The sequence below is a fragment of the Colobus angolensis genome, unplaced genomic scaffold, assembly GCF_000951035.1.
Source record: "Colobus angolensis palliatus isolate OR3802 unplaced genomic scaffold, Cang.pa_1.0 Scaffold32, whole genome shotgun sequence".
NCBI lineage: Eukaryota > Metazoa > Chordata > Mammalia > Primates > Cercopithecidae > Colobus > Colobus angolensis.
In genome coordinates, this window is record NW_012116488.1 from 2,745,597 (window position 1) to 2,758,643 (window position 13,047).

The 13,047-nt window shown below is 51.3% G+C and overlaps 1 protein-coding gene across 1 annotated transcript in view; it reads left to right on the plus strand.

Moving 5' to 3' along the window:
- CDC42BPB (CDC42 binding protein kinase beta (DMPK-like)) overlaps positions 1-13,047 on the plus strand; it is a 137,586-nt gene that overhangs the window by 40,801 nt on the left and 83,738 nt on the right. Inside the window, exon 2 of the mRNA XM_011951430.1 lies at positions 9,295-9,386. Within this exon, the coding sequence (XP_011806820.1) occupies positions 9,295-9,386 (92 nt within the window). The remainder of the gene's footprint in view (positions 1-9,294; positions 9,387-13,047) is intronic.

Sequence of the window (13,047 nt, forward strand, 5' to 3'; positions counted from 1 at the left end):
CACCCACCTCAGCCTCCCAAAGTGCTGGGATTACAGGCGTGAGCCACCGCGCCCAGCCTAGGAAGAGTCACTTTTCTCAGGCTCATGATTCCTGATAAGAGGGGTCTGTGGCTGGCTCCTTGCAAAGGCAGTGTTCTGACATCTTACAAAAGAGCTTAGTTACTGTGAAACAAAACACATTTTGTGTAATTTGAACACATTTTTTTAAAACTTCGTGATAGGTACTAATCTTCTGTAGCTGCGTCAGCCGTCAGCCGCCTGAACTGTAAGCATAAATTCCAAACCTTTGGAGCTGTGAACTCACTCGAGGGTGGTACTGTGAAAGCACCTGCATTCCCTGCCACATGCGGGCCAAGGCCCTGACTCCCGGCACACGCCCCATACTCTCACGGGGTGTTCAGCCTGTGCCCCGTCCACTCTGGCTGCACTCCCTGGTCCCTGGGGTGCTGTTCTGGCCCCTTCTCTGTCTGCAAGGGCCCTCGCACACATCCATACCTTCTCTAGCCTGGCCTCTGGGCCTGGGCCCTCCATGTAGGTCTTGCTGGGCCTTCAGTCGGTGCCTCCCCCGCAGCTGCCCCTGCACTCCAGCAGCCGTGATGGTGCTGCTCCAGGAAGGTGTGGGTCCTGCTGTCTCTTGAAGGGTTGGAGCGGTAGCTGGCAGTTACAAGGAGAGGACCTCAGGAGAGAACCATGCTATGGGTGGAGTTGACGACTCCCTTGGGGGGCAAGACGTCTGTCCCTTGTGTCCTCTGCATGTTGGTTGGCCTTTGGGGCCCTGTTCCTTCAGTGGTAAAAGGTATTATTGGTAATGGATAACCTGTCAGACTGTTTCCAGTTCCAGATGTATTGATTGGAGCCACAAAGCAGCTGAGGCCCAGACAGTCAGGAGTGGCACGAATGAACAGAACCGTCCGGGGGGGGGAGGCAGAGGGCTTCTGCCCGGCAGGGGAAAGCAGGACGTCCTGCCCGCCTGCCTCAGGCTTCTGCTCTTGACACTGTCCTCTTTCCTCAGACCCTCCCACCCTGGGCACTCCTTCCAGCTGGTCTGGTCCTGTTTGATTTCACAATGATTTTCTGTCTGTTTTAGGCAAAGGTCCTCCGCCTGCAATTCTTCTTGGCAAAGCTTTTCCTATTTAAAGGGAAATTCCATTTTCCTTTACAGTTTGGATCTCATATTTGTCGGTGGTTACGCTTGATTAATCCATCGTCTTCTAGGGCATCAAGAGAAGTTCTTTAGGGGACGGTCTGGGGTAGGAGGAATGAAGAGATTGATTAGGAGAAAATTTCTACTAGTAAAAGTTAAGCTGTCTACAGGCTAAAGCTTTATTCAGCCTTTTGGATGGAAAATCTCCCAAGATGTTGAATCCTTATCTTAGGAGGGACGCGAACCCTCCATGTAGAGAAGGCCACCTTTTCGTGATGACTCCTCGTGAACATCAGTTGCCACATGGCATAGACACAGGCAGCTGTGCTGAAGGGGTCCTGTCAGTGTGCCAGGTCCGGGGGAGCGGCGGTCAGCCCTGCCTTAGAGCCTGGTGAGGAAGACGGGCAGGAAGAGGTGGCTTTGTGCTGGGCGAGGGGTATGGGCTCTGCAGGAGGAGTCTGAGATGATGCCTAGGTGCCATGGCTGGTGCTGTGGCTGATGGTGTGGGCGATGCAGGGCTTGGTGGGCAGTAACCTCCCAGTTGCTGCAACTTGGAGCCTTGTGAGTGCTGGCTGGTCACCCAGGCCCAGCTTCTGAGCTGCAGGGCGGCCGTGTCTCTGGGGCCTTAGCATATTTCAGGGTGGCCAGGTGTGGTAGCCCACGTCTGTAATTCCATCACTTTGGGAGGCCAAGGTGGGAGGATCGCTTGAGCCCAGGAGTTCTAGACCAGCCTGGGCTACAGCGAGACCCCGTCTCCACAAAAAATAAAAGAATTAGCTGGCATGGGAGCATGCCTGTGGTCCCAGCTACTGGGGGGGCCAAGGCGGGAAGATTCCCTGAGTCTGGGAGGTGGAGGCTGCAGGGAGCTGTGATCACTCCGTTGCTCTCCAGCCTGGGCGACAGAGCAAAACCCTATCTCTAAAACAAACCAAAAAACCGAATGGGTCGTATCCTCCCTGGAAGCTGTGTCTTTAGTTGCCTTGCAACAGGCTGGTTCTCCCGCCTCTAACCCCTTACTTCTCCCTGCCCCCATGGAAGCTGGTGGTTTTTGAAAATATAAAATAGCAGTAGGGTCCTGCAAGAAAAATCAATTTTTTGAGATGGTCTCTTCACCGTCTCAGACTCTGTAGCACTAACTACGTGATGTAATTGGATTCCGTTGCCCCAGGCCCTACTCCTTTCCCCACCACAACCTGCTGCTTTCCCAGCCTCTCCTGCTTTGGTGTGTAGCACCCCATTCGTGAAGCTGCCAGGGCTAGAAACCTAGCGCACATCCTGGAATCTTCTTTCCTCATCCCGTGCCACAGTCCACTCTAATTCCAACACGTATTGATTTGCAATCTTCCTCCTCCATTCCAGGGCCACTGTCCCATTTGTTTCTAAGCCACCATTGTTATCTTAATGGGGCGATGGTGGCTATATCCAGTGGGCTGCCCCTCTGAGTTCTCCAAATAGCAGGAAATGAACTTCTAAAAGTATTTTTAAAACATTTTTGAAACAGTTTGAAACTTCAGAAAAGTTGTAAATAATAGAAGAAAGAACTCTCCTCCCCCAACTGTTTGCCATTGAACACTTTACCACAGGAATCCCCAACCCCCAGGCCACGGACAGCTCCATGGCCTGTTAGGAACTGGGCTCCACGATAGGAGGTGAGAGCATTCCCGCCTGAGCTCATGCTCAGCCTCTGGTCAGATCAGCGCCGCGTTAGATTCTCACTGGAGCACGAACTCTATTGTGAACTAACTGTGCATTCCGGGGATCTAGGTTGCATGCTCCTTACGAGAATCCAGTGCCTGATGATCTGAGGTGGGACAGTTTCATCCCAAAATCATCACCTCACCTCCTCCACCCTCCTACCGGTCTGTGGAAAAATTGTCTTCCATGAAGGTGGTCCCCAGTGCCAAAAAGGGTGGGACCACTGCTTTAGCGTGTATTTCCTACAGACAGGGATAGTCTACATAACCACAGTGTAACCAACAGAATCAGGAATGTAGCACTGATACACTGCTGTATCTAACCTTCCGATTCCACGATTCCACGGAAGCATTGCAGATTTTCGCATACTCTGCTCTGTAGCAGAAGGGTCCGCTGCAGAGCCACACACACCATGACCTTGTTCCTTTCTGTGTGAGCAGTTCTGTGTCTTTCCTTGACTTTCATGGCCTTGACACTGCTGAAGGTTTCAGGCTGGTAATTTTGAGACTGTTCTTCAGTTTAGGTTTGCCTGGTGTTTCCTGGCGTTTCCTGGTGTTTGCCTGGCGTTGCCTGGCATTGCCTGGTGTTTACCTGGCGTTGCCTGACATTTGGCGTTTTCCTGGCATTGCCTGGTGTTGCCTGGCGTTTGCCTGGTGTTTCCTGGCATTTTCTGGCATTTCCTGGTGGTTGGATTTGGGTTATGGATCTTTGGCAGGAGAATCACAGAAGTGAGGCTATGTTTTCCCCCTCGTGTCCTGTAGGGTGTGCGGTTTTGCCTTGTCACGTAACTGATGCTGGCCACTCTGATTGCTTGATTTCAGGTGGTGTCTGCCTGACTTCACTGTAAAGTCACCATTTTCCCTTCGTAATTGATAGGTATTTTGTTTGGATGTACTTTGAAACTATATAAATATCCCACTTCTCATTAGATTTTTAAATTTTATACATTAATGCCGGTGTGGACTCCTGATTTCCTGGTGTTTTTTCTTTTTGTTTTGAGACAAGGTCTCACTGTTGTCCAGCCTGGAGTGCAGTGGTGCAAACACAGCTGACTGCAGCCTCCACCTCCTGGGCTCAAGCGATCCTCTCGCCTCAGCCTTGAGAGTAACTGGAACCACAGGTGTGTGCCACTACACCCTGGTTAATTATTTTATTTTTTGTAGAGATAGAGTCTTGTCGTGTTACCCAGACTGGTCTTGAACTCCTGGGCTCAAGCATTCCTCTTGCCTCAGCCTCCCAAAGTGCTAGGATTCCAGGCATGAGCCACTGCTCCCAGGCCTGTTTTATTTAATAGATTATAATCTGTGACTGCTTGTGTTTATTTTGAGCATACCCTCACTTCTCAGCACTGGCTGCTGCAGGCTCACCTTGCGGTTTCCTGACCCAGCTCTGGAGTTGCCCAAGGAGCCCTGTCCTATGTTGGAGAATGGGCTTTAGAGACCACATTCTGCACTGGGTGTGCTTGTAGCTGAACTGCTGCTGCTCCCAGGCACTCTTGGTAGACAGAGCTAGGACTCTGTATGTTCACACCTGTATCTGTCTGCATTTATCCCTGTATCTGTCTGTCTGTATAGAAGCTGCGAGTTCATACTGATAACCTCCAATTCTATCCCAGTGCTGTACAGTTTATCTCATTTTCTTCCTTATCTGTAAGTGCTCTCTCTGACAGTGAGGATCCCAGCCCCATCATCCTGAATGTAGTTTATCTGATCAGTCCTTCTGTAGGTAACAGGAGGACCACCCTCCCCTCACCTGGTTCCCTCCCCTCACCTGGTTACTCACCACGATGTCCTCCTCACTCTACCCCACACCCCAGCCAAGCCTGAGGAGCTCTGACCCCCTGCTCCCTGTTGCACTCTGCCTGAAGCGGGTGCTGGAGGGCGACTGCAAGGCTGGGAGGTGGGAGGACGACTTGCGGCTTCCTGCCCGCTTCTTCCTAGAGTGACACCCTAGCAACACCATCCTGGCAGCGAACTTCCTTCTGGCAGTCGGCCTCTGGTGCCAGTTTGGAGTTTTCTCCACACCAGCAGAACAGCCTTGCCGCGGTCACCTCAGAGAGCCCAGCGTCAGCTGGCTGCACTCCTTCCAGTCACCGGGGGCCCAGCCTGTGGGGCTGCCCTTGAGCTCAGAGACCCAGTCCGGCCAGCAGCACCCCATCCTCAGGGGTCTGAGTTTCAGCTTTACAGGGCCCTTTGCCCAGGTTTCTAAGTTTTGAAAAGTCCAGCCTCTTCTTTCATTTCCTGATCCTAAGGGCAGAAGGTGCTTCCTGCATTTGCCATCTCCGTGGTATTTCCATGTGCCCTCTTTACGTCTTAGTGACCTAGTTGATGGTTATTGATGTTAAATGCTCTGTCCCCTGCTCTCAGTACCTGTGTGGTTGGCAGGGTGCTCCACCCCTGTAATGCGGCTTTCCTTTCTAGTCATAGCTAAAGCGGTCTTAATTATGTTTATTGTTTCTGGTTTTGAAACAGGGTTTTGCTCTTGTTGCCCAGGCTGGAGTGCAGTGGCGAGATCTTGGCTCACTGCAGCCTCTGCCTCCTGGGTCCAAGTGTTTCTCCTGCCTCAGCCTCCTGAGTAGCTGGGATTACAGCCACATGTCATCACGCCCAGCCTAATTATTTTTATACACCAGTACAAAATGGTTACTGTTCTCAGAGCAGTTTGAAAATATTTAGTACTTTTGAGAAATAATGTTCTAGGCTTTTCCTTCTGGGCCCTTTTCTCCTTTGCCCTCTGATTTGGGAGCTGGCTCCTGCCCGCACGCAGGTCCCCTGCTGCTTTGCTCTTGTGGTTTGCCTCTCCAAGCCTTCCCCCCAGGCTTGCCACGAAGTTCCTTCCTCTTCCAGCCTGGCCCCCATCATCTGTGTCCACCCGCTTGAGGGAAATGTGTACACAACTATTAAACTACATAATTAACAGAATGTGTTTCATCAAAAGAGTGGAGGGGAAACTTGACAAGGAAGCCCAGGTGACTTGAGAGTAATTAATGTGGAAAGAAGAGAGGACGTTCCGGGCACAGCCTCGGTGCGAGCTGCCTCCTGCGCCTCATGCCTTTGTCTTCACTGCGTTTTGTTTTGTTGGTTTTTTGAGTGTCACTCTGTCGCCCAGGCCGGAGTGCAGCTCAAGGGTTTTCTTCAGCCTGGCCTTCCTTTCTTTCTTTTTTAATAACTGAGGCCTCGTTTGTTCTGTTCCCCGATCTCTGCTGATATGCAGTTGCTGTTCTGGGGGCCATCGTTCCTAACTCACTGTCTCACAGGCCCCAGGAACCTTCTGTGGCTCTTCTGATTGTGTGAGCGAACCTCAGTAGTGCTGAGTGACTGTCAAAGGAGAAAAAACCCACAGAATTAGTTAGATTAATACTACAGAACTCAGTCAGAAGCCCAGGAAGTGTCAGATCGCACATATTTTGGAGCAAATTGTAGCCACTCCTGCAGTGGTAAGAAATAGGACAGAGAGGGCCCTGTGCACTTTGCCCAGTTCCCCCAGAGGCACCTTTAGTAAAACGATAGTGATAGAGAATTTGAAGAAGAGCCAGACAGAATAAAACCTAATATAAACCATGTAGATTTGGGCTTGAAGGTAAAAATAGAGACAGGTGCAAGAGAGATAGTTGACTGCACAAATGCCAGACTGGCAGGATGCGTGGCGGTCACGAGCTGGTCTGGAGTCAGATGGTGTGGGCTCCAGTCCTGGCCCTGACTCGCACTCTGTGTTCCTGGGAAGAGATGACCTGACGTCTCTCTAGGAGCTTCTTGTGGGGGATGTAACCAGTTGCCACAAAGTAGGGGACTTAAACAACAGATGTTTCTCTCACAGCTCTGGAGGCCAAAAGTCCAGAGTCAGGGCGTCAGCCGGGCCACGTCCCTCAGAGGCTCTGGGGAGCCCTCTGTGCCCTCAGCTTCTGGGGCTGCTGGCGATGCTTGGAATTCGTTGTGTGCAGCCTCATCGCTCCCGTTTCTGCCTCCATCCCCACATGGCTCTTTTTTCCTCGGTCTCTGTGTCTGATTTCTCTCCTTTTAGAAGGACACCAGTCTTGTGTGGGCGGCAAGCCACCCAGGTGCCGAGGCAAGAGACCGAAGGCACGAGCTGTTCCAGTGTAATAAAATATATAAAATGAGAATAGTTCTACTAGATATAGGGCATAGATATGATTATTTATGAATATCATTAATCATTAGTTTGTAGCGATTACTCTTTATTCAAATATTATAATACTCCTCACTCTACAATCATAACCTAGGGAATACAGGCCATACAGAGATAGGAACTGAGGGGACATAGTGAGAAGTGACCAGAAGACAAGAGTGTGAGCCTTCTGTCACGCCCGGGCAGGGCCACCAGAGGGCTCCTTGGTCTAGCGGTAATGCCAGCATCTGGGAAGATGCCTGTTGCCAAGCGGACCGTGGTCTAGCGGCAGCGGCAGTGCCCAGGAAAAACACCCTCTACTTAGCAGACCAGGAAAGGGAGTCTCCCTTTCCCCGGGGGAGTTTAGAGAAGACTCTACTCCTCCACCTCCTGTGGAGGGCGTGACGTCAGTCAGACCCGCCCGCAGTTATCCGGAGGCCTGACCGCCTCCCTGGGATGCTGTGCTTCAGCGGTCACGCTCCTGGTCCGCCTTCATGTTCCATCCTGTACACCTGGCTCTGCCTTTTAGATAGCAGTAGCAAATTAGTGAAAGTCCTAAACGTCTCTGATATGCAGAAATAATGGCGTAAGCTGTCTCTCTCTCCTCTCTTTCTCTCTGCCTCGGCTGCCAGGCAGGGAAGGGCCCCCTGTCCAGTGGACACGTGACCCACATGACCTTGTGACCCACATGACCTTACCTATCACTGGAGATGGCTCACACTCCTTTCCCTGCCCCTTTGTCTTGTATCCAATAAATATCAGCACAGCCTGGCAGTCGGGGCCGCTGCCGGCCTCGGTGTCTTGGTGGTAGTGCTGCCCGGGCCCAGCTGCCTTTGCTTTTATCTCTTTGTCTTGTGTCTTTATTTCTACAATCTCTCGTCTCCACACACGGGGAGAAAAGCCCACCGATCCTGTGGGGCTGGATCCTACAATCTTGTTGGACTTAGGGCCCACCCTATTCCAGCAGGTGCCCTTGTCTTCACTGGTTACGTCTGTAAGGACCCTGTTTCCAAATGAGGTGACAGTCACAGGTTCTGAGCAGCCATGAGTTTTGCTGGGGACACTGTCCAGCTTGGTCCAGGGCCCGCAGAAACCTGACTGAGTTTTCTCATCTGTGAAGTGTGGATAATAACAGAATTTCTCTCAGAGAGTCCGAGAGAGGAGGTCAGGAAGAGCCGTGTAAAGTGCCTGAGTGGTGGATATTACTGTTACAGACGCCACAGGGCCTCTCCGGGACTGCCGTGGGTGTCCAGGGAGACCTCCGGCACTTTTAGGACCAGTGTTGGCTTGGAGAATGTCTTGTGTTCCTCCAGCTGCCCTGTGGCTCCCACATGCAGGCAGGTGGAGCTCAGCGGTCACTCACCTCACACACTTGTGTCCTGCGCGTGGGCTGCGGGCGCCCGTCAGTTGCTCTCTCAGTAGGTGTCCACCTGTTGGCTTTGACCAGGAGACTTTTGCAGTGGTGATGTTGGCTCTGATAGATACTGAAGTACCTATTGCGTGTTGCATAATGATGGGGATACCGTCGGAGAAATGTGTTGTTAGGTGGCTTTTGTCATTGTGCGAACATGACAACAGCACGGCACAGACTCAGATGGCAAAACCTACCCTGCACCTAGGCCACGTGGCACAACCTGCTGCTCCTGGGTTACGTATCTATGCAGGGTGCAACAGTTCCGAACCCTGTAGGCAGCTGTGGCACAGTGGTTTTTGTGTATCTATTTTTATTTATTTTTTTGAGATGTAGTCTCGCTTTGTTGCCCAGACTGGAGTGCAGTGGCACAATCTTGGCTCATTGCAACCTCCGGCTCCTTGGTTCAAACAATTCTCTTGTGTCAGCCTCCTGAGTGGCTGAGATTACAGGCACCCGCCACCACATCTGGCTAATTTTTGTATTTTTAGTAGAGATGAGATTTCACCATGTTGGTCTGGCTGGTCTCAAACTCTTGATCTCAGGCGATCCGCCTGCCTCAGCCTCCTAAGGTGCTGGGATTACAGGCGTGAGCCACCGCGCCTGGCCATATTTATGTATCTAAACATGGAAAAGATTCGGTAAAAGTATAGTAGTGTAATCTCACAGGATCACTGTTATGTATGTGGTCCGTTGTCGGCCGAAACACTGTTACCAAGTGCATGACTGCAGAGGCTCAGGACCATCCTCTGTGCCTGTTAGTATAAATGTTCACTTTCCAAAACTTGTCAGGTACGAAATATTTTTAAACATACACTTTTTTGAAAGTATAACTTAGTGCAATACCCCAATCAATTAAAATTTTATATGGGTATCAACTGATTAGACTAAATTGTTGGTTTTACTGTTTTACTTGTAGCTAAACCATTTACACAGCTGGTGAAAGAAATGCAGCTTCATCGAGAAGACTTTGAAATAATTAAAGTAATTGGAAGAGGTGCTTTTGGTGAGGTAAGATGAACTTCATTTTGTTAACTTTGCCTAAATTGCCAAGACATCAGCAGCTTCCATTTCACATCAGCAGCTTCCATTTTTATGGACCTGTACATTGGTTTGGGGATGAGGTAATTGGTATCATTTGGAGAGTTTGTTTTTTCCTATCTCTCTTTCTAGATGAGGTCTCACCGTGTTGCCCAGGCTGGACTTGAACTCCTGGGCTCAAGTGATATCCCCACCTCGGCCTTCCGAGGAGCCGGGGAGAAAATCTGAAAGATAGAACGAAGAGAAAGGAAACTTGGAAGCTTCTGACTAACCTGGGATATTGTTGGGACCAAAAATAATTTCTTCAGATGTAGTTTTTGTTTTTGAGATAGAGTCTTGCACTGTCACCCAGGCTGGAGTGCAGTGGTGCCATCTTGGCTCACGGCAACCTCTGCCTTCTGGGTTCAAGCTATCCTCATGCCTCAGCCTCCCGAGTAGCTGGGACTACAGGTGCTGACACCACACCTAGCTAATTTTTGTATTTATTGTAGAAATGAGGTTTTGCCGTGTTGGCCAGGCTGGTCTCGAACTCCTGGCCTCAAGTGAGCCACCCGCCCAGGCCTCCCAAAGTGCTGGGATTACAGGTGTGAGCCCCCGCGCCCAGCCTTCTGACATAGTTTCTGAAACTCCATTTGTTAATTGAATTTTGACTTCTTGGCATTTTCCAAAAAACACAGAGAGGGTTGAATAGCAGCTGTTTGCATGCTCTATGCTTGCTTGCCATTGACACACCTAGTGTGGCTCTGGGTCCTGTTGGCTTTGCCTAGGGCTAGAGGGCCAGCCATGCGGGTGCAGCTGGAGAGGCTCACCAGGTCCCTTGTATGGGGCTAGGAGCCCTGCCCTGGGAGGCCCGTGGCACGGTGTGGCCTTGCCTTCCAGGCCGTCTCCACAGACCTGCCTTGGCCTCGCAAGACGGTTCTGGCAGGACCAAGGGAGAGGTCAGCCTCCCTCAGCGGCTGCGGGACTGCCTCAGGTGGTTTGACAGTGAGTCACCGGAAAAGCTTTGCTTCTTAAACTGTGCAGTGCCTTAGCACCTATGCCGAGGTTTGATCTGAGCTCTCCTCGGCTGGAGAACTATGCCGGTTGGTTCACTGAGGAAAAATCAAACAAGAAAACACCCTGTGTCACATCCCAGCAGCAGGTGTGCTCTGCCCACAGCAAACCTACTGGACACAACTACAAAGCGAGATGGCCTTTACCGTGCAGGACACGCGCTTTCCAACGTGCAGGCGTGAAAGAAGGCAACTCAGTACTTCAGGGAAATAGCCCCCGTCTTGCAGCACCATCCCTGTGAATGAGTCTCGCCAGAGGAATGGGGAGGAGAGCAGTCCCTCCAAGGCTCATCCCGGGTGACTGGAGCTCCCAGTTTATCTCGTATAGACCCTGGATCCAGGCCTCACCAGCCAGAGTCAATTTACCACGGGCCAGGATGAGGCAGATTGTTTGTTTGTGTTGTTTGAGATAGGGTCTTGCTCTGTCACCCAGGCTGGAGTGTGCTGGCCTGATCACAGCTCACTGCAGCCTCTGCCACCCAGACTCAGGTGATCCTCCTTTCTCAGCCTCCTGAGTAGCTGTGACTGCAGGCATGTGCTACCACGCCCGGCCAATTTTTTTTATTATTTGTAGAAAAGGGGTGTCACTATGTCACCCAGACTGGTCTTGAACTCCTGGACTCAAGCAGCTCTCCCGCCCCAGCCTCCCAAGTAGCTGGGGCCACAGGCGTGCACCACCACACCCAGCTAGGTGTTTTCCTTTTTTCTTTTTAGTAGAGACAGGGATCTCGCTGTGTCGCCCAGAATAGTCTTGAATTCCTGGGCTCAAGTGATTCTCCTGCCTCTGCCTTCCAGAGTGCTGGGATTATAGGCATGAGCCGCTGTACCTGGTTGAGAAAGCCTTTAAAAAATAAAAACGGATTGCATTAAGTGATTCCCTGTCTGCCTGCTACCAAGCATTAAGCTGCGCCAGGTGTGAGGGCTTGGAGGTGAGCAGGGCCCAGGCCACACAGAGCCTTTCAGCCATGGCCAGACTTTCCAGAGTGCAGTTAGGAGGGAGGGAGAGGCACACCAGGGCAGAGACACGACCAAGGGAAATGAAGGAATGAGAGAGAAAATTGTTTTAACAGAATAGTTTACAGTTATTTTTAGTACTCTTTTTTGCCAAAGAACTTAATGCGAAACTCAGTTTCGTGTGAGTTGCAGAGAAGATAACACGGATCGCTTTTTGAGCTCCTCCTGATTGAAGGGAGCCTGTCCCTCCCACGTGGCCTTTGCTTCTTGGATTCGCTCCTTGGTCTTGTTCTCTTGGAGCCTCAGGGTCCGTATCTGTGCGAGATGGATTTTAGAAATCTCCCGCAGCTGGGGTCGCGTGAGGGTGAAGTGGGGGTGCAGATGTGCGGCTCAGCACCATCTCTGGCACGCAGAACGTGCCCGGTGAATGGCAGCTCTCACGGTGACTCTATGATGTGACTGTGTGGTAGTTGATGTTAGAAACAGGGAGGTAGGTGATGATGCCATTTAAGAACTCTTCAGGCCATGGCTGCCACAGGCACGGGGACATGCTGGCTGCTTGCCGTTGGCAGCCAGAAGGTAGGGAAGCCACTGTCACTGCCAGTGAGTAGCTTACAGGAAGTGCTGAGGTGGAGACTTGGGCCTGTGCGTGAGTGACTTATGTAGGGTGGAATGTGCCAGACAGTGGTGCAGACATCTTGACGGGTGTTGGTAGTGATGGAGGAGCTCATTCAAGATTTGGTAGAGACTGAAAAGTCCAAGAGGACTTCCTGAAGGAGGTGGCGCTTGAGTTGTGTTTTAAAGAATGTGGCTGGTGGCCACACACTGAGTGCTGACTGTGCTCCACACCGTGCTGGGCACATTAAATGTCAGGACTCGTGGGTCCTCATAGCTGTCTCAGGAGGCCAGTCCTGCCCTTAACCTCTTGTAGTGGTGGAACCTGAGCCACAGAGAAGTGAATTTGCAAGAGTTAAACTCCAGAGCCCACGTGGCTAGTCTCTGCCTTTGTGAAGAAAAGGTTCTTGGTGCCGGAACTGGCACATGCTAGGCGGGTGGGGGGAGCCACATACAGAAGAGACAGGGTGGGGGGCACGGGTAGAAGGCACCGTCAGTGGTGGGACAGTGGCAGCCGCAGATAGAAGGCGGGCCGGGGGAGGGGGTGGTGGAGCAGGGAGTAGGGGCTGTTGAAAACAGACAAGCTTGGGAGGTAATCTTGAGTTTTTAAAAGGTGGGTTTTTTAGGGGGAGGGTTAAAATTTTTTTTTAAGTTTTTTTAAATTTTTTTTGAGACACAGTCTCGCTTTGTCACCGAGGCTAGAGTGCAGTGGCGTGATCTCGGCTCACTGCAACCTCTGCCTCTCAAGTTCAAGTTGTTCTCCTGCCTCAGCCTCCCGAGTAGATGGGACTACAGGTGTGCGCTGCCATGCCGGGGTAGTTTTCGTATTTTTAGTAGAGACGGGGTTTCACCATGTTGACCAGGCTGGTCTCAAACTCCTGACCTCAGGTGATCCACCCACCTTGGCCTCCCAAAGTGCTGGGATTACAGGCGTGAGCCACCGCGCCTGGCCATATTTATGTATCTAAACATGGAAAAGATTCGGTAAAAGTATAGTAGTGTAATCTCAC